Here is a 20,325-nt window from a genome sequence, read left to right as displayed (position 1 = left end):
TGAATACATGGTACAATAGTGACTTAGGTGAGAGTCATGGGATAAACCTAATGTACAGTCAAAACTGCCTTTGGAAATCTCTTAAATTGCCCATGCAATATACTACATGTAGTTTTGGGTGCAGAGTTTTATATTACGCAATACATATTATGATACACTGAATATTATAAGAGAGATGGATTGACATGGTGGCTGCGATGATGGGCTCAAGTACAGCAGGAATTGTGGAGCTGGCGCAGGATCAGGCAGTGTTTTCGTTCTGCTGTGCATGGGGTCACTATGGGTTGGAAACGACTCGACGGCACCTAACGGCAATGCAAAACATGCTAATCAATGTGATGTGAAAATATCTAGGCGTCTTTAAACACCAAAGTCTGAGTCATGAGGCAAAAAGTTTGGCCTTGGAGGGGCAGGTGGAACTCAGATGGGATGAGGAAATCCCATTTTATCACCTATCTCAAGTTCCCTCTGGGGATCTAATTGAACGGAAAGGTATCCAGAATTGCTCTCACTGGTGCTCAAGGCTCATACGCTCTCTCCCTTTCTCTGTCTTTCTCCTTCCCTCTTTCTCCCTCCCTTTGAATCACTGACCCTCTATACCTATATCTTACTTATTCCCTATAAGTCTCTATCCCTGTCTCTATGACCCCCACTTCCTGTCTCTCATCTCCAGTCGTTTGGAGATTTGACCCTCTATCCCCCTGTCTCTATGACCCTCACTTCCTGTCTCTTTGCCTCTCTCTTTCTTTCGCTCTTCTTTCTTCCTTCCCTCTCATCTCTTCTTCTCTCTCCCATTTTCATCAAGCATAACTTATTCACAGAAGTTAAATGCATACTGTAGCATGATGCAGTGCTTCTGAAACCACAATTTTACTTGTGCCAACATCCCATTTTATTCACTCAATTTCAAAATCATCTCCTTTTTAGATCCTTTCCTCTCCACTCTTATTATCTAGCTCACAGTAGGAGGTGAAGATTAGTCAGTAACTGGGAATTTCCTAGAGGAAATGGATCAGGTATTTCACTCTTTCAAAGTAATCAAGTCTTTCTCTCTGAAATAGTTTATAATAATTCATCCATTAAATATATGTTGAGCACCTATTGTGTGCCAGGCAGTGTTCCAGGCATTTCAGATACAGCAGTGAACAGAACAGAGTTCCCGCCATCAGAGAGCTGATATTGTAGTGGGAGAAATGGACAATATTAACAAATAAATAAATTAGAAAAATATTACACAGTGGAAGATTCCGTACAAAGACTTAGCTAAAGTGATAGGATAAAGCAGAGGTTGGCCAGAGGGCAAAATTCAGCCTGCCATCTGTTTTTGTATATAAATAAAACTTTATTGAAACACAGTCATGCTCGCTCATTTATCTATTGCTTATGACTGCTTTCACACTACTAGGGCAGAGTTGAGAACTTGCAACAAAGACAGCAATCTGAATACAATTTACTATCTGGATCTTTAGAGAAAAAGTTTGCTAACCTGTAGGATAGAAGAAAAATATGATAATAAAATAATTCTCCAGGGACTCAACTATATAGAAAAATGAAGTCCCGATGCACACCACAACATGGGTGAACCTTGAAAACATCATGCTGAGAGAAATATGTCAACCACAAAGGGACAAACACTGTATGATCACATTTATTTGAAATAAGAGGCTATACACAAACTGAAGATTATTAGTGGTTACCAGGGGTGGGAAGGAGGGGTACAGTGGAGATTTTACTTAGGAGCCATTGACTTTCTATTAATGGTGGTGGAATGATTTGGAAAAGGATAGTGAGAACGTGTACACAACCACAAGGATGTAGTCAATGTCACTGAATTATACATGTAGAAACTGTTGGGACAGTATATGTTTTGTTATGGATATTTTCACCACAATAATTTTTTTTTTTTTAAGGATCCAGCTCATATAGAAAAAGTTTAAAAATAAGCACACAGGATAAAAAGATAACAATATTTGGTTAAGAGTTCCTTTTTAATATCATAAGCAAAATTCTTCTGAATTTTGGGGAAAATTTTAAAAAGATATTAATCAGGGAGTGCAGCTGTTATTATTATGTAAAAATCAGACCAGCCTGGAAAAGCCTATGAGGCTATAGGAGATCAGTTAAAAAATTATTTGTATTTCTGGAATAAAAAACAGCCTTGTGGCATAGTACCTAAGGCATTTGACTGCTAACCAGAAGGCTAGTGGTTCAAACCCACCAGTCACTCCTTGGAAGGAAGATCAGGCAATCTACTTCCCTAGAGATACTGCCTCGGAAACCTAAGGACAGGCCACTATGAATCAGATCTGACTCGATGGCAGTGAGTTTAGTTTTTTGTTTTTATTTCAGCAACAAAAACAACAAAACACTTCTCAAGGGGAAAAGTGTCCTAAGCAACAATCATCTACCACTATTGTGTCTTGAGTTGAATAGTTGCCTTTTTAAACCATCACATGGAAACAGGAAATGCATCAACCTGCCCTTTCTAAGAAAGTGTGCCAAGGGATCCCTGTTTGAACTATGGTGTGACACCCACAGTCCATTCTCCTTATGAGAGTCTAACTTTAATGTTGCCTGGTCAGTAGATAAGGCAGAGCTTTTAATTCCACCATGTAGAATCTTCAAAAACTCTGTGAGTTGCTATGTGGATTGAATTGGATTCTCTAAAAATATGTGTTGTAAATCCTAACCCCTGTACCTCTAGTTGGAGCTCTGGTAGTGTAGTGCCTAAGGCAGCTGACTGCTAACCATAAACCTGGCAGTTCAAACCCAGCAGCCACTCCTCGGAAAAAGGAAAGTTGGACAATCTACTTCCATAGTGATACTGCTTCAGAAACCCAAGGAGGGGTCGCTGAGTCGGGTCCAACTCAACAGCACACAACAACAACAATACCACTAGTTATAATCCCATTTTGGAATGAGTTTTCCTTGTTATATTAATGTGACAGTAGTAGTATAGGTGGGTCTTAAGTCAATCTCTTTTGAGATATAAAAGAGATAAAATAAGCAAGTGAGCAAGCAGAGATGGGGAAGAGAGATGCCACACCACATGAGATCACAAAGGAACCAAGAAATGGAAGCTTGAAAGAGATAAGGACCCTTCCCCAGAGCCAACAGAGAGAGCCTTCCTGCAGAGCAGGCACTCTGAATTTGGACTTGTAGCCTCCTAAACTGTGAGAAAATAAATCCCTGGTTCTAAAAATATCAAATTGTGGTATTTCTGTTATAGCAGTACTAGATAACAAAGACAGTCCACCACCCATTGTCCCAGTTACCTAGAAATGAGACACAGTGTCTGAAATTTGGAAATCAAGAGAATCCGCCTTAAACATATAGTACCTCTTGTAGTTTTGTTGAAAGTATGGATGCAGTCAATGTCCATTGTGTTATTTCCAGCTTCCAAAATTGTTCTCTTGCTTGTCTCATTGCACCTCTTGGTTTCATAGACTAGAAACACAAAGAAAGTTGAGTCCGGCTTTGCTCTCCTCTCATGCCTAAGATGTGTTGAGGAACTCTCTTCTTTGGAAACCCCACTATTTGTGATTTTATCTCCTGCATGTTCCAAAGTCAAGGTAGACCAGATGGCACTCCCCACCCCCAACACCTATCTTGGGCTGCTGAGTATGAAGTGGTCAAAATGGCCTAAGCAATGCACACTGGCTACACAATCCAATGAGAAAGAAGATGGTCATAATTCCCAGAAATAATACCAGTGTGGGAAGCTAAACCTTTATTACATGAAACTTAATGCACAGGAAAAAATTAAGAATGTAGACTAGAGTGTCCACTGAGGGGAAAATATAACTTTTTTTTTTTTTTTTTTAGCTAGCTCTGGTGGTGTAGTGCCTAAGGCATTTGACTGCTAACCAGAAGGGTGGTGGTTCAAACCTACTCGCCACTCCTTGGAAGAAAGTTTGGGCAATCTACTTCCATAGTGATACTGCCTTGGAAACACAATGAGGGGTTGCTATGAGTCGGATCTGACTCCACAGCAGTGAGTTTGTTTTATTTTGTTTTTAACCCTTTACAGATTTTCCAAGAATAGTCAACCGGGAGTAGATCTTCTGCACTTGGGAAGGATGCCTTAAGTAAACTCTCTCAGACACATAAACACAAGATCTGACAAAAGATCACCTTCATAAAAGCTTTTGGTAGTTTTTATCTGGAGAAATGAGAAAATTTGTCTAGGGATTATGACAGAGATATGTTCTCGTATCTATTCACCCCTCCTTTCTTTGGGGATATCACACCCAAACCCACTGCCTTCAAGTCCATTCTGACTCATACTCCTCAAATTTACACTGAGTACAAGTCTTTCCCAGTCTCCCTTGCAGCTAGGTGGAGCCATGTAACTGTAGGCCAATAGGCTCAGAAGTGATATGAGGTTAAGAGAATAGGTATGCCTTCTACTTCTCTTTCCCCCTTCCCACTGACTGGTAAAAGGATGTGGATTTACAGCTACCATCTTGGAATACAAATGGAAGTTGAACAGTGAGGATGGAAAGGCTGATATGGAACTACCACATCAGCCCTTGACTTCCTATGTTTAACCTGTTATGGAAATAAGTCTCTCTGTTTAAGCCATAATTATTTCAGTCTTTGATATACCACCAGATTCTGTAACCTAATACAGAAATTAAGTTCACAGGGAACATTCATCAATATAGACCATAATGCAAGCCTTAATAAATTCAAAATCATTGAAATTTTAGAGTATTCTCTAAGACCACAATGGAATTAAATAAGAATTCATTAACAACAATAACAACAAAGATAATTAAAAAATGAGAAAATCTCCAAATATTTGAACATTAAATAATATATTTTTAAATAACCCATAAAAAGCCCAGAGGGGATGACATAACAGAACAGCAGCCAGGGATCCAGGTAAGGGGAGCAACCCAGGCCCCACCCCCACCCGCCAGGAAAGTGGAGGAAATAGAAACCAGAGGAGATGAAAGAGCAGAGCAGTGCCAGGGATCCAGAAAGGGGAGGGTGGAAAGGTTTTGAACAGCTAAGCGAGACAAACTTGTCTATCAGTTTGTTGTACTCTTGTGGCTTGCAGGTTGCTGTGAGTCTTGAGACTGTGCCACTGGTGTTTCAAGTGCTGGCAGGGTTGCACAAGGTGCACAGGTTTCAATGCAGTTTACAGACTGAGACAGACTAGGAAGAAGGAAGAGGCCATCAACTTCCCAAATAATTGGCCGGGGAAAACCTTAAGAATAGCAGAGAAACACTGCCTCATACATTACTGCATAACTTTGTGAATAGCCCAGAAATGTTATTCGATACAGTGCAGGAGAATGAGCAACTTAGGTCAGAAGGCTTTCAAAATACAACTAGGAAAGAGCTGCATCATCAAAGTAGGACCAACCTTACTGATATAAAGTAAAGCTCACAAGACCTCCATTTGCTGATGTGGCATGACTCAAATTGAGGAGAAATAGGTGCAAATATTCATTAATAATAGGAAAATGGAATGTACAAAGTATGAATCTAAGAAAATTGGAAGTTGTCAAAAATGAATTGGAACACAAAGATTGATATCTTAGGCATTAGTGAGCTGAAATGGACTGTTTTGGCCATTTTGAATCAGATAACCATATGATCTACTATGCTGGGAATGACAATTTGAAGAGGAATGGTGTGGTATTCATCATCACAAAGGATATTTCAAGATCTGTCCTGAAGCACAATGCTGTGAGTGATGGGATAATATCCACATGTCTACAAGGAAGACCAGTTAATAGGAATGTTATTCAAATTTATGCACCAACCACCAAAACCAAAGATGAGGAAATTGAAGATTGTTATTAACTTCTGCAGCCTGAAATTGACCAAACATGCAATCAAGATGTGTTAATTATCACTGGTGACTGGAACGCAAAAATTGGAAACAAAGAATCACAAGGAGTTGGAAAATTTGGCCTTGGTGACAGAAATAATGCTGGAGATCACATGATAGAATTTTGTAAGACCAACGACTTATTCATTGCAAATACCCTTTTTCAACAACACAAACGGCACCTATACAAGTGGACTTCACCAGATGGAGTACACAGGAATCATATTGACTACATCTGTGGCAAGAGGTGATGAAAAAGCTCAATATCTTCAGCCAAAACCAGGCCAAGAGCTGATTATGGAACAGACCATCAACTGCTCATATGCAAGTTCAACTTGAAGTTGAAGACAATTAAAACAAGTCCGAGAGCCAAAATATGATCTTGAATATATCCCTCCTGAATTTAGAGATCATCTAAAGAATAGACTTGGTGCATTGAACACTAATGACCAAAAACCAAAAGAATTGTGGGATGACATCAAGAACAACATCTATGAGGAAAAAAAAGGGGGAGGGGACCAGGTTGGCTGGTCCTATAGAGCCTGATGGAACCACTGAGACTATTGCCCCTAGCTGCCCTTCAGGTCTGGAACTAAACCCACACCTGTGGCTTCCAGCCAAACAAAAGACAGGCATATGAGTTGAACATTTTCCTGAGGTAGATACACTCCTTGGAGAGAACAATCATGGCAGAAAGAGGGGCTGCTTATGCACAGGAAGACAGCTCAGGGGGCAAGAGTGCATGGAGGGATGGACACAGGGAAGAGGTAATTAACTGGGAGGAAGTGGGAAGGAAGCTGTTGCATTGTGGTAAATTGTGGTCAATGCCATGAGAAAAAGTGTATGTGAACTGCTGTATGGAAAGTGAATTTGCTCTGTAAATTTTCACCCAAATCACAATAAAAAGAAAAACAAAAAAGAACATCATCCATGAAGAAAGCAAGAGGTCATTAAAAAGATGAGAAAAAAGAAAAGACCAAAATGGTTGTCAGAAGAGACTCTGAAGCTTGCCCTTGAGCAGAGAGTAGCAAAAACAAATGGAAGAAATGACAAAAGAGCTGGACAGAAGATTTCAAAGAGCAGTTCCAGCAGACAAAGGCAATTAATATAATAAAATGTGTGAAGACCTGGAGTTGGAAAACCAAAAGGGAAGAACATGCTTGGCATTTCTCAAGCTGAAAGAACTGAGGAAAAATTTAAGCCTCAAGTTGAAATACTGAAAGATTCTATGGGCAAAATATTGAATGACGCCAGCAGCATCAAAAGAAAATGGGAGGAATATACAGAGTCACTGTACCAAAAAGAACTGGCCAATCTTCATCCATTTCAGGAGGTGGCATATGATCAAGAACCAATGGTACTTGTTCTGGTTACCTAGTGCTACTCTGACAAGAATATACCACAAATGGGATGGCTTAAACAACCAGGAGTTTATTCTTACAATTTGGAGCCTTTAAGTCCAAGTTCAAAGTGCCAAGGCTCTAGGGGCTAGGTGAAAGCCCCTCGACCTTGGGGTCCAGCTATGCCTTCTGCTCCAGGCCCACTGGAGCTAGAGGCGTTTCTTCACTCAGACAGCTGCTGGCTGAAGCCCCAATGTTGACAAGTAAAATGGCACAGTCCTGATATTACCAAACCACACAGCAGGCCATTAACTTAAGTCCGTTGCAAGTCCAAAGGTCAGCAGAGCATAGCAGGCTGCTGAGCAACAACATGTCTGCATGCAGGGTCCAAGCATGCCATAGGCTAGAGACCATTCCCAAGGCTTCTCCTTATATACAGAAAACAGACCACATCCCAAAGGCAGCTACTCACCTGCTTGTGGTAGATCCCACCATGGAGTTGATTGCCAGTCTTATCATGGGGAATAACTACCACCAGCTGCCCAGTCACTCAACCAGGCCCAGGCAAGTTGACACACAAACATAACTACCACAGTACTGAAGGAAGAAGTCAAAGCTACACTGAAGGAACTGGCAAAGAACAAGGCTCCAGGAATTGACAGAATACCCATTGAGATGTTTCAACAAATGGATGACCCACTGGAGGCACTCACTCAGTTATGCCAAGAGATCTGGAAGACAGCTACCTGGCCAACTGGAAGAGATCTATATTTGTGCCCATTCAAAGAGAGGTGATCCCACAAAATTTGGGAATTATCAAATAATATCATTAATATCACACACAAGTAAAATCTTACTGAAGATAATTAAAAAACAGTTGCAGCAGTATATTTACGGAGAACTTCCAGAGGTGCAGGCTGGATTCAGAAGAGAACGTGGAACAAGGGATATCATTGCTGATGTCAGATGGATCTTGGCTCAAAGCAAAGAATACCAGAAAGGTGTTTACTTGTATTTTATTGACTATGCAAAAGCATTTGATTATGTGAATCATAACAAATTATGGATAATATTGAGAAGAATGGGAATTCCAGAACAATTGTACTCATGAGAAACCTGTACATAGACCAGGAGGCTGTCAGTCTAACAGAACAAGGGGACACTGTATGGTTTAAAATCATTAAGGGAGTGCATCAGGGTTGTATTCTTTCCCCATATTAATTCAATCTATATGCTGAGCAAATAATCTGAGAAGCTGGACTATATGAAGAAGAATGTGGCATCAGGATTGGATGAAGAATCATTAACAACCTGTGATATGATGACGATACAAATTTGCTTGCTGAAAGTGAGATGGTGTGAAGCACTTACTGATGAAGATTGAAGACTACAGTCTACAGTATGGATTCTACCTCAATATAAAGAAAACAAAACTTCTCACAACTGGACCTGTAAGCAGCATCATGATGAATGGAGAAAAGCTTGAAGCTGTCAAAAAAATTCACATTGCTTGGTTCTACAATCAACACCAATGGAGGTAGCACTCAGGACATCAGATGATGTACAGCACTTGGCAAGTTGGCTGCAAAGGACCTCTTTCAAGTGCCGAGCAGCAAAGATGTCTCCTTGAGGGCTAAGGTACGCCTGACAAAAACCATGATATTTTCGATCACCTCATATGCATGTGAAAGCTGGACAATAAATGAATAAAGAAGACCAAAGAAGAATTGATGCTTTTGAGATGTGGTGCTGGCAAAGAATGCTGAAAGTACGATGGACTGCTAAAAGAACTAACAAATCTGTCCTGGAGGAAGTACAGCCAGAATGCTCTTTGGAAGCGAGAATGGCCAGACTTTGTTTCACCTACTTTGGTCATGTTATCAGAAGGTACCATTCACTGGAGAAAGATGTAATGCTTGGTAAGGTGGAGGGTCTACAAAGGAGGGAAGGCCCTCAACGAGATGGATTGACACAGTGGCTGTGGCAATGGGCTCAAGTATAGCAGGGATCGTGGAGCTGGCATGGGACTGGGTGGTGTTTTGTTCTGCTGTGAATAGGGTCACTGTGAGTCAGAGATGAATGGATGGCACCTAACAACAACACAGCTCCCTAGTGGCACAAAGGTTAAGTGCTCAGCTGCAAACCAAAAGACTGCCAGCTCAAACCTACCCAGCATCTCTGTGGGAAAAAGAACTTGAGATCTGCTCCCATAAAGATTACACCCCAGAAATGCAATGGAGCTGTTCTACTCTGTCATATGGGGTTGCTATGGGTCTGAGTTGACTCAATGGGGTCCACAACAACAACAAATAACACATGGGCTGAGGATAAACCACAAATAAAATTTTAAAATATTTTAAGTGCATGAACATGAAAATCCAACATAAGAAAATTTCACCCAACACAAGTTAAAGTTAGCAAGTGAGCAAGCAGAGATGGGGAAGAGAGATGCCACATCACATGAGATCACAAAGGAACCAAGAAATGGAAGCTTGAAAGAGATAAGGACCCTTCCCCAGAGCCAACAGAGAGAGCCTTCCTCTGAATTTGGACTTCTAGCCTCCTGAACTGTGAAAATGCAGCCAGTATTGCTTAGAGGGAAATGTGGAGCTCTAATTTATAGCTAAATTTATATCTCCTAATGCACTGCATAGTTTAAAATCAGAAAAGATGTGCATCAGGGTTATATCCTTTCACCATACTTATTCAATCTGTATGCTGAGCAAATAATCCAAGAAACTGGACTATATGAAGAAGAACATGATTGAAGGAAGAATCATTAGCAACCTGCCATAAGCAGATGACACAACCTTGCTTTCTGAGAGTGAAGAAGACTTGAAGCACTTACTGATGAAGATCAAAGACTACAGTCTTTGGTATGGATTACACCTCAACATAAAGAAAACAAAAATCCTCACAACTGGACCAATAAGCGATATCATGATAAACACAGACAAAAAAAATACTAAAATTGTCAAGGATTTAATTTTACTTGAATCCACAATCAACATCCATGGAAGCAGCAGTCAAGAAATCAAACAGCATATTGCATTGTGCAAACCTACTGCAAAAGACTTCTTTAATGTTTTTAAAAGCAAAGATGTCACTTTGAGGACTCAAGTGTGTCTACCCAGGTCATGATATTTTCTATTGTCTCATATGCATGCAAAAGCTGGGCAGTGAATAAGGAAGGCCAAAGAAGAATTGATGCCTTTGAATTATGGGGTTGGTGAAGTATTGAATATATCATGGACTGCCAGAAGAACAAACAAATCTGTCTTGGAAGAAGTACAGCCAGAATGTGTCTTAGAAGCAAGGATGGGGATACTTCCTTATCAAGACATGTTATCAGGAGGGTTATGAAAAAGGACATCATGCTTGATGAAGTAGAGGGTCAGCAAAAAACGAGGAAAATCCTTAGTGAGATGGAATGACACAGTGGCTGCAACAATGGGCTCCAACACAGCGACAATTGTGAGGATGGCTCAGGACCAGGTAGTGTTCAGTTCTGTTGTACACAAAGGTGCTATGAGTTTGGAAGAGTTCTGGTAGCGTAGTGCCTAAGGCACTTCACTGTTAACCAGAAGGCTGGGGGTTCAAACCCACCAGCCAATCCTCGGAAGGAAGGTTGGGCAACCTACTTTCATAGCGATACCATCTCGGAAACCCAAGGAGGGGTTGCTGTGAGTCGGGTCTGACTCGACAGCACATAACAACAACAACAACATAAGTTGGAACCAATGCCACAGCACCTAACAACTGCAAATGTTACAAAAGAAGAAATGGTTATGAAAGTCACAAAAAAAAAAAAAAAAGAAACCAATGATCCAAGTTATCAAGTCTAGAAGCTAGAAAACAAAAAGCAAATCAAACCCAAAGAAAGTAGAAGGAAAGAAACAATAAAATAAGAGCAGAAATCAATAAAGAAAGAAAGCCGACGAAGGATAGAGGAAAAAAAAAATCAACATAACCAAAAGCTAGTTCTTTGAAATAAGTAAGTCACCAGGGCTAAGGAGATTCCTGAAAAGAAGGGGAATTAGAGATATCCCTCCTCTTCCCTTTTGAGGTTTAAAATTGTTAGAACCACTCGGGTGGCTGAAGATAGTCCTCACTCAGATTTACTGGAATGAAGGGATCCCAGTGGAGGAAAGGGGACTCTAAATCAGGGACCAAATATCTGCACCAGGTTTAGATTGTCCTAGTACCATATGTACCTGAATCTAAGGCATCTGTCTGATCCAACCACACGAGCATGGTGGATATGTGCCTAAGTACTGATCACCACACAAAGGGAAGTTGGAAAGAGGAAGAGAGTTGGTTTATTCCCTTGAGTTTGTATTTTGAAAGCAGAGCCCTACTCACATAGAACCACAATGTGGAAAATCTATAATGCTTAGCTGTAAAAGATGTCATCAATCACAGACCCCGACGATGCCAGGACCCAGATCCCTTCATGGCGGTCACTTAAGGAGTTTGCTCAATGTTTCTTACCTATACCAAGCTCAGGATTTTCATACTTTCCTGGAGAAGCAAAACTCTTATTCCATATGGTCAATTCCACCTTCTGAAGTAGTTGTGTAGCCTTTCCTGCAATGTCTTTTTTGGTTCCATTGTATATATTTTTCTTTAAAAGAAATAAAATAGTTAGGCAGAATCTTACTGAAACTTGATGAAAATGAGAACATGCATGTGGTTGGGTGAGCACAGAAGGAGCAGCTATGGAGCACAATGGTGCCATCTTGTTGTGCATGGGGTCACCATGACTCAGGGGCTGACTAGATGACAACAGGTTCTATGCCATCAACTTAATAGGTGGTTTCTCACTTATCACACACATTCCCATGAAGGGTATGTCATTAGCTGCATTTTATTTACGAGACCATGAAAGTTTAGAGGATGAGATCTCTAGGACCTACAATGAATGCCTTTTGGAGAAAGATAGGGGATGGGAAGGGATGGATGTTAGACTCTTAGAGTCGAAGTACTTGATAAAAATCTTTGAATGACAGCTGAAGCATTTTAACCCTAGGCCAGGGTTTCTCAATCCCGGCACTACTGACTCTCAAGACTGGATAATTCTTAGTTGTGGGGACTGTCCTGTAAATTTTGTGTTGAACAGCATCCCTGGCCTCTACCTACTGGATACCAGTAGCACAAACATATACATACCCTAGTGGTGACAACCAAAAATGTCTTCAGACATTTGCCAAATGCTCCCCTGGGGCGTGGGATAAATTCACTCTCAACTGAGAATTGCTCTACTCCAAAAGTCATAGGGAATTATGGTAGTGTTTGTGCAGGAGAATGACATGGTAAGACTGACCAACTATTTCCAAGCCCTGACTCTGTCCCCACTCACCCAAATGTTCACTGGTAGCTGGGTCTTCTTAATGTTCTCTGGGAAATAAAAATAGCCATTAGAATGGATATAGGCGAGAACATGCCGCTGCTCACAGCCCTTCCTCCAATCGCCCTCGAGTTGGGTCTTTCCTTGATGCTTCCATCACCACCACTACAAGTTGCAATCAAATTGACTCTGACTCATGGTGACCCCACGTGTGTCAGAGTGGAACTGGGCTCCACAGGGTTTTCAATGGCTGAGTTTTCAGAGCAGATCACCAGACCTTTCTTCTGAGGCAACTTGGTGGACTCGAACCTCCAACCTTTCAGTAAGTAGCCCAGTGAGATTTGGACCACCCAGTGACTCCAATGCTTCCACCCAAACCAAATCATACCCATTGCTACTGAGTCTATTCTGACTCACAGTGACCCTGTTAGACACAGTAGGACTGCCCCACAGGGTTTCCAAGGCTATAAATCTTTATGGTAGCAGATTGTGCCATCTTTTTTCCAAAGAGTGGCTGGTGGGTTCAAACTGCTGACCTTTTTTGCTTAGCAGCCAAATGCTTTACTCTCTGTAGCATCAGAGCTCCATGCTTCCACAGCCCATTCTAATTCCCCTCTAAAAATAAAAAAGAAAGAAACCCATTGTCATCAAGTTGATTCCAGTGTATAGTGACCCCATGTAATAGAGTAGAACTGCCCCACAGGGTTTTCTTGGCTGTAATCTTAAAGGAAGCAGATTTTCAGGCCTTCTTCTGCAGTTATGCTGGGTGGGCTTGATCCTCCAACCTTTAGGTTAGTACAAAAACGAAGTACACTGCCATCAAGTTGGATCCGATTCATAGTGACCCCTCCTTGGGTTTCCGAGGTGGTATCAGCATGGAAGTAGATTGCTCAACCTTCCTTCCGAGGAGTGGCTGGTGGGTTTGAACTGCCAGCCTTCTGGTTAGCAGTCAAATGCCTTAGGCACTACGCCACCGGAGCTCCCTTTAGGTTAGTAGTTGGGTGCAAACCACTTGTGCCACCCAGCTGTCTTTTTTCCCTGTAGGGAGCCCAAAATATCTCCTACAGTAGAATTTGAAGAGAGATTTAAGATGGGGCTTTCATGTCAAGAACTCAGTCAATAGTATATTTCCCCCTTTAATTAATTAATTAATTGATTGATTTTTAAATTGTGATTTGGGTGAAGATTTACAGAGCAAATTCACTTTCCATACAACAGTTCACATACACTTTGTCTCATGTCATTGACCACAGTTTACCACAATGCAACAGCTCCCCTCCCACTTCCTCCCCATAGTTACCTCTTCCCTGTGTCCATTCCTCCATGGTCAGTCAATAGTATTTATTGAGCACCTACTAAAAGCCAGGCATGATGTTACACCTGTGAACACAGGTTGGTAAGAGAGAGGAGGGTACCTGCTTTTGGAGCATGTAGTCCACAATTAATTTGCCATTACATTTTGCTATAAAAAATTTTAAAAATTAGCATATCATGCCTACAAAAATAAGTGGATGGGGAAGGGAGGTGGGTGTGGTTGGCAAAAAAAAAAAAAAGCATTATTTGTGTAAAAATACGGTAATTAAATGACTGCAAGGGTACAACATGCTTTTAAGAAATAGGACAGAGTGATTTGGGAGTAAACTGCAAAGGTACCTAACACATCAGGGGTTCAGGTAAGCTGTCCCTAAGGAATGAATGTTAACTGAGATAATAATATAGTTGTTGTTGTTGTTGTTAGGTGCTGTCAAGTTGTCTCCGACACATAGTGACTCTATGTACAACAGAACAAAACATTACCGGTCCTGTGCCAGCCCCACAACCCTTGCTATACCTGAATCCATCATTGCAGCCATTGTATCAGTCCATCTTGTTGAGGGCCTTCCCCTTTTTTGCTGACCCTCCACTTTACCAAGCATGGTTATCTTTCTCCAGGTAATGGTCCCTCCCTGACAATATGACCGAAATAGGTGAGACCAAGTTTGGCCATTCTTTCTTCCAAGTAGCATTCTAGCTGCACTTCTTCCAGGAAAGATTTGTTAGTTCTTCTGGCAGTCCATGGTACTTTTAGCATTCTTCACCAACACCACAACTCAGAAGCATCAACTCTTCTTCAGTCTTCCTTATTCACTGTCCAGCTTTCACTTGTATATGAGGTAATTGAAAACACCAAGGCTTGAGTTAGGCACACCTTAGTTTTCAAAGAGACAACTTTGTGCTTCAGCACTTTGAAGAGGTCTTTTGCAGCAGATTTGCCCAGGGCAGTACATTGTCTGACATCTTGACTGCTTCTTCCATTGGTGTTGATTGTGGAACCAAGTAATATGAAGTCTTCAACAACTTCAAGCTTCTCTTCATTTATTGTGATGCTTCTTATTGGTCCAGTTGTGAGGATTTAATATATATCTAAGATTGTGAGGCTGGCACAGGACCGGGCAGTGTTTTGTTCTGTTGTACGTAGGGTTGCTATGAGTCGCTGGCACGTAACAACAACAACAATAACATAGGAGCAGTAATAATACTACAATTGTCTACACATCACAATAACAACATGGGGGTTAGGGGTGAAGACAAAAACCCAAGTGCAAATTTTGACTCTGCAAATACTCAACCAATTGCCTACTGTTGACCAGAGGCATTACTGATAACATAAACAGTCGATTAACATAATTCTTGCCATCAGTTTTCAAATTTGTATATGAAGACACACATGTACACAACCGATAAGTTTATTAACTATATGGCATGATGATTATTTACTATTCATTAAGTGGAAGTGGATCATCATAAAGGTTTTTGTGATGGTTAACTTTGTGTGTCAACTTGGCAGGGCCTGGTTGAATGGCTGGGCAGCTGGATGTAGCATTTCCCATGATGAGACTGGTAATCACCTTCATGGTGGAATCTATTGTGAGCAGCTGAGTAGCTGCTTTGGGTATGTGGTCTACTTCCTGTATAAGCAGTAGCTTTGGGAATGGTCTCTAGCTTGTGGCATGCTTGAACCCGGCATGTAGCCATGTCATTGCCCAGCACCCTCTATGTTCTACTGACCTTGCTACTTTCAATGAACTTGAATTAATGGCCTGCTGTGTGGTTTGGTAACATTGGGACTGTGCCTTTTTTTCTTGTTAACCTTGGGCTTGTCAGCCTCAGCAGCCAGCAGCTGTCTGAGTGAAGAAAAGCCTCTAGCTTCAGTGGGCTGGGAGCAGGAGGTGGAGTGAAGCCAAGGTTGAGGGGTTTTCATCCACCCCCTGGAGCCTGAAACGTTGAACTCGGATTTAAAACCTCCAACCTGTAAGGGAATAAACTCCTGTTTGTTCAAGCCATCCCACTGGTGGTGTATTCTTGTCAGAGTGGCACTAGGTAACCAGAACAGTCCTCATCTTCATTGTCTTCACACTGAGTAGGTTGAGAGGTGGAAGAAGAAGGGATAGTGGTACTGTCTCAGGGGTGGTAGAGGTGGAAGTAGTGGAGGACGTGGAATGGGAGGCAGGAGAGGCAGGCATACTTGGTGTAACTTCCAGAAATACTTCATAACTTCCACCTGACACTTTAGCTTTTTCATTTCTCTGAAAACGTTTCTATGTAGTACCAATCCTTCTTCCACCATTTAACTTGGTTTCCGTGCCCGTATCACAGAAGGGTCTGTGTCATAAAAGAAGTCAAAAGCAGTCTTGAATAACCTTAATAGTGTTCCCAGATTGTCTAATGTTAATCTGTTTTCTGGCACTGCTTCTTCGACATTGTCTTCTTCATCATCTGGCACTGTCTCAGAAGCACTCACCTCATTCAAGTCATCTTTTGTTCCATTCCTTGGGTGTGGTGTCTATCGCATCTTGAATTTCTCCAACTCCATATCTTGAAAATAATCTGCGTTCTAACACATATCTGTGTTACGAAATGGCTAATATTTCTTGAGCCTTCCTAGGTGTGCTGCATTAAGCATTTCAGCTGCACTTGTAACCTTGAAATTAGCCTTGATGGTGCAGTGGTTAAGCGCTCAACTGCTGGCAGGTGGTTTGAACCCATCAGTGACTCCATGGGAGAAAAGAGTTAGCAATTGCTCCTGTAAAAACTACAGCCTAGGAAGCCCTACACGGCAGTTCTACTCTATCATGTGGGGTCACTATGAGTGTGGGTCAAGTTGCTGGTGCACAACAACAGTCATCACAAAGGGTAGATGAATTCATGTTTATGAAATGGCACCCAGTGATCCCTGCCTCTTAGTATTCATGCCCTTGTGTAATCTCCTCCCCTTGTGTGTATGTTAGACCTAATGGTTGACTTCTAATGAACGTTGTTGCTGTCAACTCTGATTCCTGGTGATCTTACACAGAACAGAATGAAACTTTGCCTGGTCCTGTGCCATCTTCATGATTGTAGGGGTGTAGTGTAGTAAATTACTTTGTGTGGCTTTTCTACCCATAAGTCTTTGTAAACTCCAAGGTGGGATTTGCTATGAGCAACTGAGGAGCTCCTGATTGCTGAAGGTGTCCACCTGGAGTACTTCTGTTGGGAGTGGCACAAAACAATGTTCTGGGAGGTGCCCACTCTCTCTCAGGTACTTAGAGTTCTGATGCTATAATTGGCTAGTTTGACCACCCTGCTGGGCTCAAAAGGAGGCTTCCTGGAGGCAGAACTCTCTTGGACTGCTGGTTGAGGAAGACATGCTGCTGAAAGAGACATGCACCCCGGAAAGAGACACGTGCTTCTGGGAAAGAGGTGCAAGAGACACGCATCACTGAGTGAGACACTGAGGGACCAGCAATGCTGGGAAAAAGACTGTGAGAGACTGTTGGCTGAGGGACGGTGGGCTGGGAGAGAGACTGAGCGTTCTTCCTGAATTGAGTTGTATCCTGGTACTTCCCTAATAAACCCCGTAATCTGTGAGCTCTGTGTGGTCACTGCAGCGAATTATTGAGCCCAGGAGAGAGGTGGTGGTGCTTTGGGAGGAACAGTTGGTGAAAGGGCTGGAGGGAGGCAGCATGTCTGGCCTGGCATGAATAGGCCTTGGGTTACTGCTGGTAATCCTGTCTTCCTCTTGTGGGGTTAGAGGAGGTCAGAACATGTGGCCTCCTCGCTGTTTTAGCAAGGGGTTTGAGTCATTGTTGTGGCTATTGTGTCAATCCATCCATTATGGACTGAATTGTGTCCCCAAAACTGGATGTGAGAGCCCTGACCCCTGTGGAGGGAACTTCATTTGGGAACAGGGCTTTCTTTGTTATGTTATTGAGGCTCTACCAATATAGACGGTGTATCCTAAACCTAATCACTTCTGAATTACAGACACGGAGGCAAGCAAGCAGATGCTATCTGAAGACGAAGGAGGCAGATGAATCTGTTAACCCAGGAACTTCCAGCTCCTAGAAGCTGACATAGCAAGGACTTCCATGTAAAGCCACATGCTGAATTCAGATGTCTAGGCTCCTAAACTATGAAAAAATAAAGTTCTGTTCTTTAAAGGTACCCATTTGTGGCATTTCCATTATAGCAGCACTAGGAAATTAAGACACCATCTCATGGAGGGTCTCCCTCACGTTAATTGGCCCTCTCCTTTACCAACATGCTGTCCCTCCTGATGTCACATCCACGTGAGTGAGTGACAGTCTCAGGCAATATTCTGTTATGATCTACAGGGTTTTCCATTGCTAATTTTTGGGAAGTACATAACCAGGCCTTTGTTCCTAATCTGGAAGCTCCCCTGAAACCTGTCCACCATGGGTGACCCTGCTGGTATTTGAAATATTGGTGGCATCATTTTCAGTATTATATATTCTAATGAATGGAATACAGCAAAAGTGATGAGATGTCTGTCCCAAGATTAGGTTATAAGTGACTGTGACTTCTATCATGTTTGCTCTTTCTGGCCCTTGTTGTATGCTTGCTATGATAAAGCAAGACAGAGAAGACCATGTAGTTAGGGACTGAAGACAGCTTCCCATCAACCACCAGAGAGACTGAGGCCTTCAGTCCAGCAGCTTTTGAGGAACAGAATCTTGTCAGTAACCATGTGAGTGGGTTTGGAAGCAGATCCTTCCCCACACTCAAATGAGACCTCAGCCCTGGCCAACACTTTACTTGCAGATGGACAGCTTAAAGCAGAGAACCCAGCTAAGCTGTGGCTAGAGGTTTAGCCTTAGAAATAGTAGACAATAAATATGTGTTCTTTTAAGTCACTAACTCTTGAGGTAATTTGTTACGCAGGAACAGAGAATCACTACAGTAGGTGTCTTGATTATTCCCATTTAAAGATGAAGCATAGGTCTTTGAGTGGCACAAACAATTTGCATCTGACTATAACTGCAAGTTTGGGAGTTCAAACCCACCCAGTGACACCACAGAGGAAAGACCTGGTGATCTGCTCCCATAAAGATTACAATCAAGAAAACCCCATGGAGAAGTTCTACTCTGTATAACACGGGGGGTTATAACAAGTTGAAATCAACTTGAAGTCGATGAATTACAAATGAATCGTATAAAACTTAAGTCATTAACCAAAAGTCAGCTGGACATGAATCCAAATCTATGTAACACAAAACATCTAATGACACTTTGTTGTTGTTAGGTGCAGCTGAGTCAGTTCTGTTGACTCATAACAGCTCCATGTACAACAGAATGAAACCTGCCTGGTGCTGTGACATTCTCACCATCAAACCCATTGTTGCACCCACTGTGTCAGTCCATCTCATTGAGGGTCTTCCCCTTCTTTGCTGACCCACTACTTTACCTAGCATGACATCATTCTCCAGGGACTGGTCCCTTCTGACCATATGACCAAAGTATATGAGGCAAACTCTGGGCATTCTTGCTTTTAAGGAGCATTCTGGCTGCACTTCCTCCAAGAAGGATTTGTTTGTTCTTCTAGATCTATGGTGCATTCAATATTCTTCACCAACATCACAATTCAAATGCATCAATCATTGAGCAGTCTTCCTTTTTCAGCTCTCACTCATCACAGACTAGTTGTGGCAAATTATACTAAGATTGAACAAATAAGTAAAAATATTGATAGTGAGAGCCATGTTTTTTCACTGTTAGAAAAATAAGTTACAAATAAAGAAATAGGAAAGGCTAGAATGGAGATACTGTGTGGCTTAAAATCAAGAAGGGTGTGGGTCAGGGTTGTATCCTTTCTCCACATTATCCCATCTGTATGCTGAGCAAATAATCTGAGAAGCTGGACTGTAGAAGAACATGGCATCAGGTGTCGAGGAAGACTCATTAACAACCTGTGATATGCAGATGGCACAACTTTGCTTGCTGAAAGTGAAGAAGCCTTAAAGCACTTACTTATGAAGATCAAAAACTAGTCTTCAGCATGCATTACACTTCAACATAAAGAAAACAAAAATCCTCACAATTGGACCAATAAGTAACATCATGATAAAAAGAGAAAATATTAAAGTTGTTAAGATTTCGTTTTACTTGGATCCACAATTCTGGTGGTTATGTTTGTGTGTCAACTTTGCTGGGCCTGGTTGAGTGGCTAGGCAGCTGGATGTAGTATTCCCCATAATGAGACTGGTAATCAACTCCATGGTGGAATCTACTGTGAGCAGCTGAGTAGCTGCCTTTGGGTATGTGGGCTGCTTCCTATATATAAGGAGAAGCTTTGAGAATAGTCTCTAGTTTATGGCATGCTTCAGTCCTGCATGTAGCTGTGTCATTGCTCAGCAGCCTGCCATGCTCTGCCGATCTTGGGACTTACAATGGACCTAAGTTAATGGCCTGTTGTGTGGTTTGGTAACATCAGGACTGTGCCTTTTTACTTGTCAACCTTGGGGCTTCTCAGCCTC

At 41.8% G+C, this 20,325-nt stretch overlaps 1 protein-coding gene across 1 annotated transcript in view; it reads right to left on the bottom strand.

Moving 5' to 3' along the window:
- LOC103211699 (putative adhesion G protein-coupled receptor E4P) overlaps window positions 1-20,325 on the bottom strand; it is a 68,472-nt gene that overhangs the window by 25,304 nt on the left and 22,843 nt on the right. Inside the window, exons 5-8 of the mRNA XM_007957683.1 lie at window positions 17,170-17,178; window positions 12,246-12,253; window positions 11,677-11,809; window positions 3,340-3,447 (exon numbers count right to left, since the gene is read on the bottom strand). Coding sequence (XP_007955874.1) covers window positions 3,340-3,447; window positions 11,677-11,809; window positions 12,246-12,253; window positions 17,170-17,178 — 258 coding nt within the window. The remainder of the gene's footprint in view (window positions 1-3,339; window positions 3,448-11,676; window positions 11,810-12,245; window positions 12,254-17,169; window positions 17,179-20,325) is intronic.

This window comes from Orycteropus afer, unplaced genomic scaffold (assembly GCF_000298275.1).
Source record: "Orycteropus afer afer isolate SDZICR_OR568_19922 unplaced genomic scaffold, OryAfe1.0 scaffold00774, whole genome shotgun sequence".
NCBI lineage: Eukaryota > Metazoa > Chordata > Mammalia > Tubulidentata > Orycteropodidae > Orycteropus > Orycteropus afer.
Note: the sequence above shows the minus strand (reverse complement) of the source record. Positions and strands in the feature narration are given on the sequence as shown.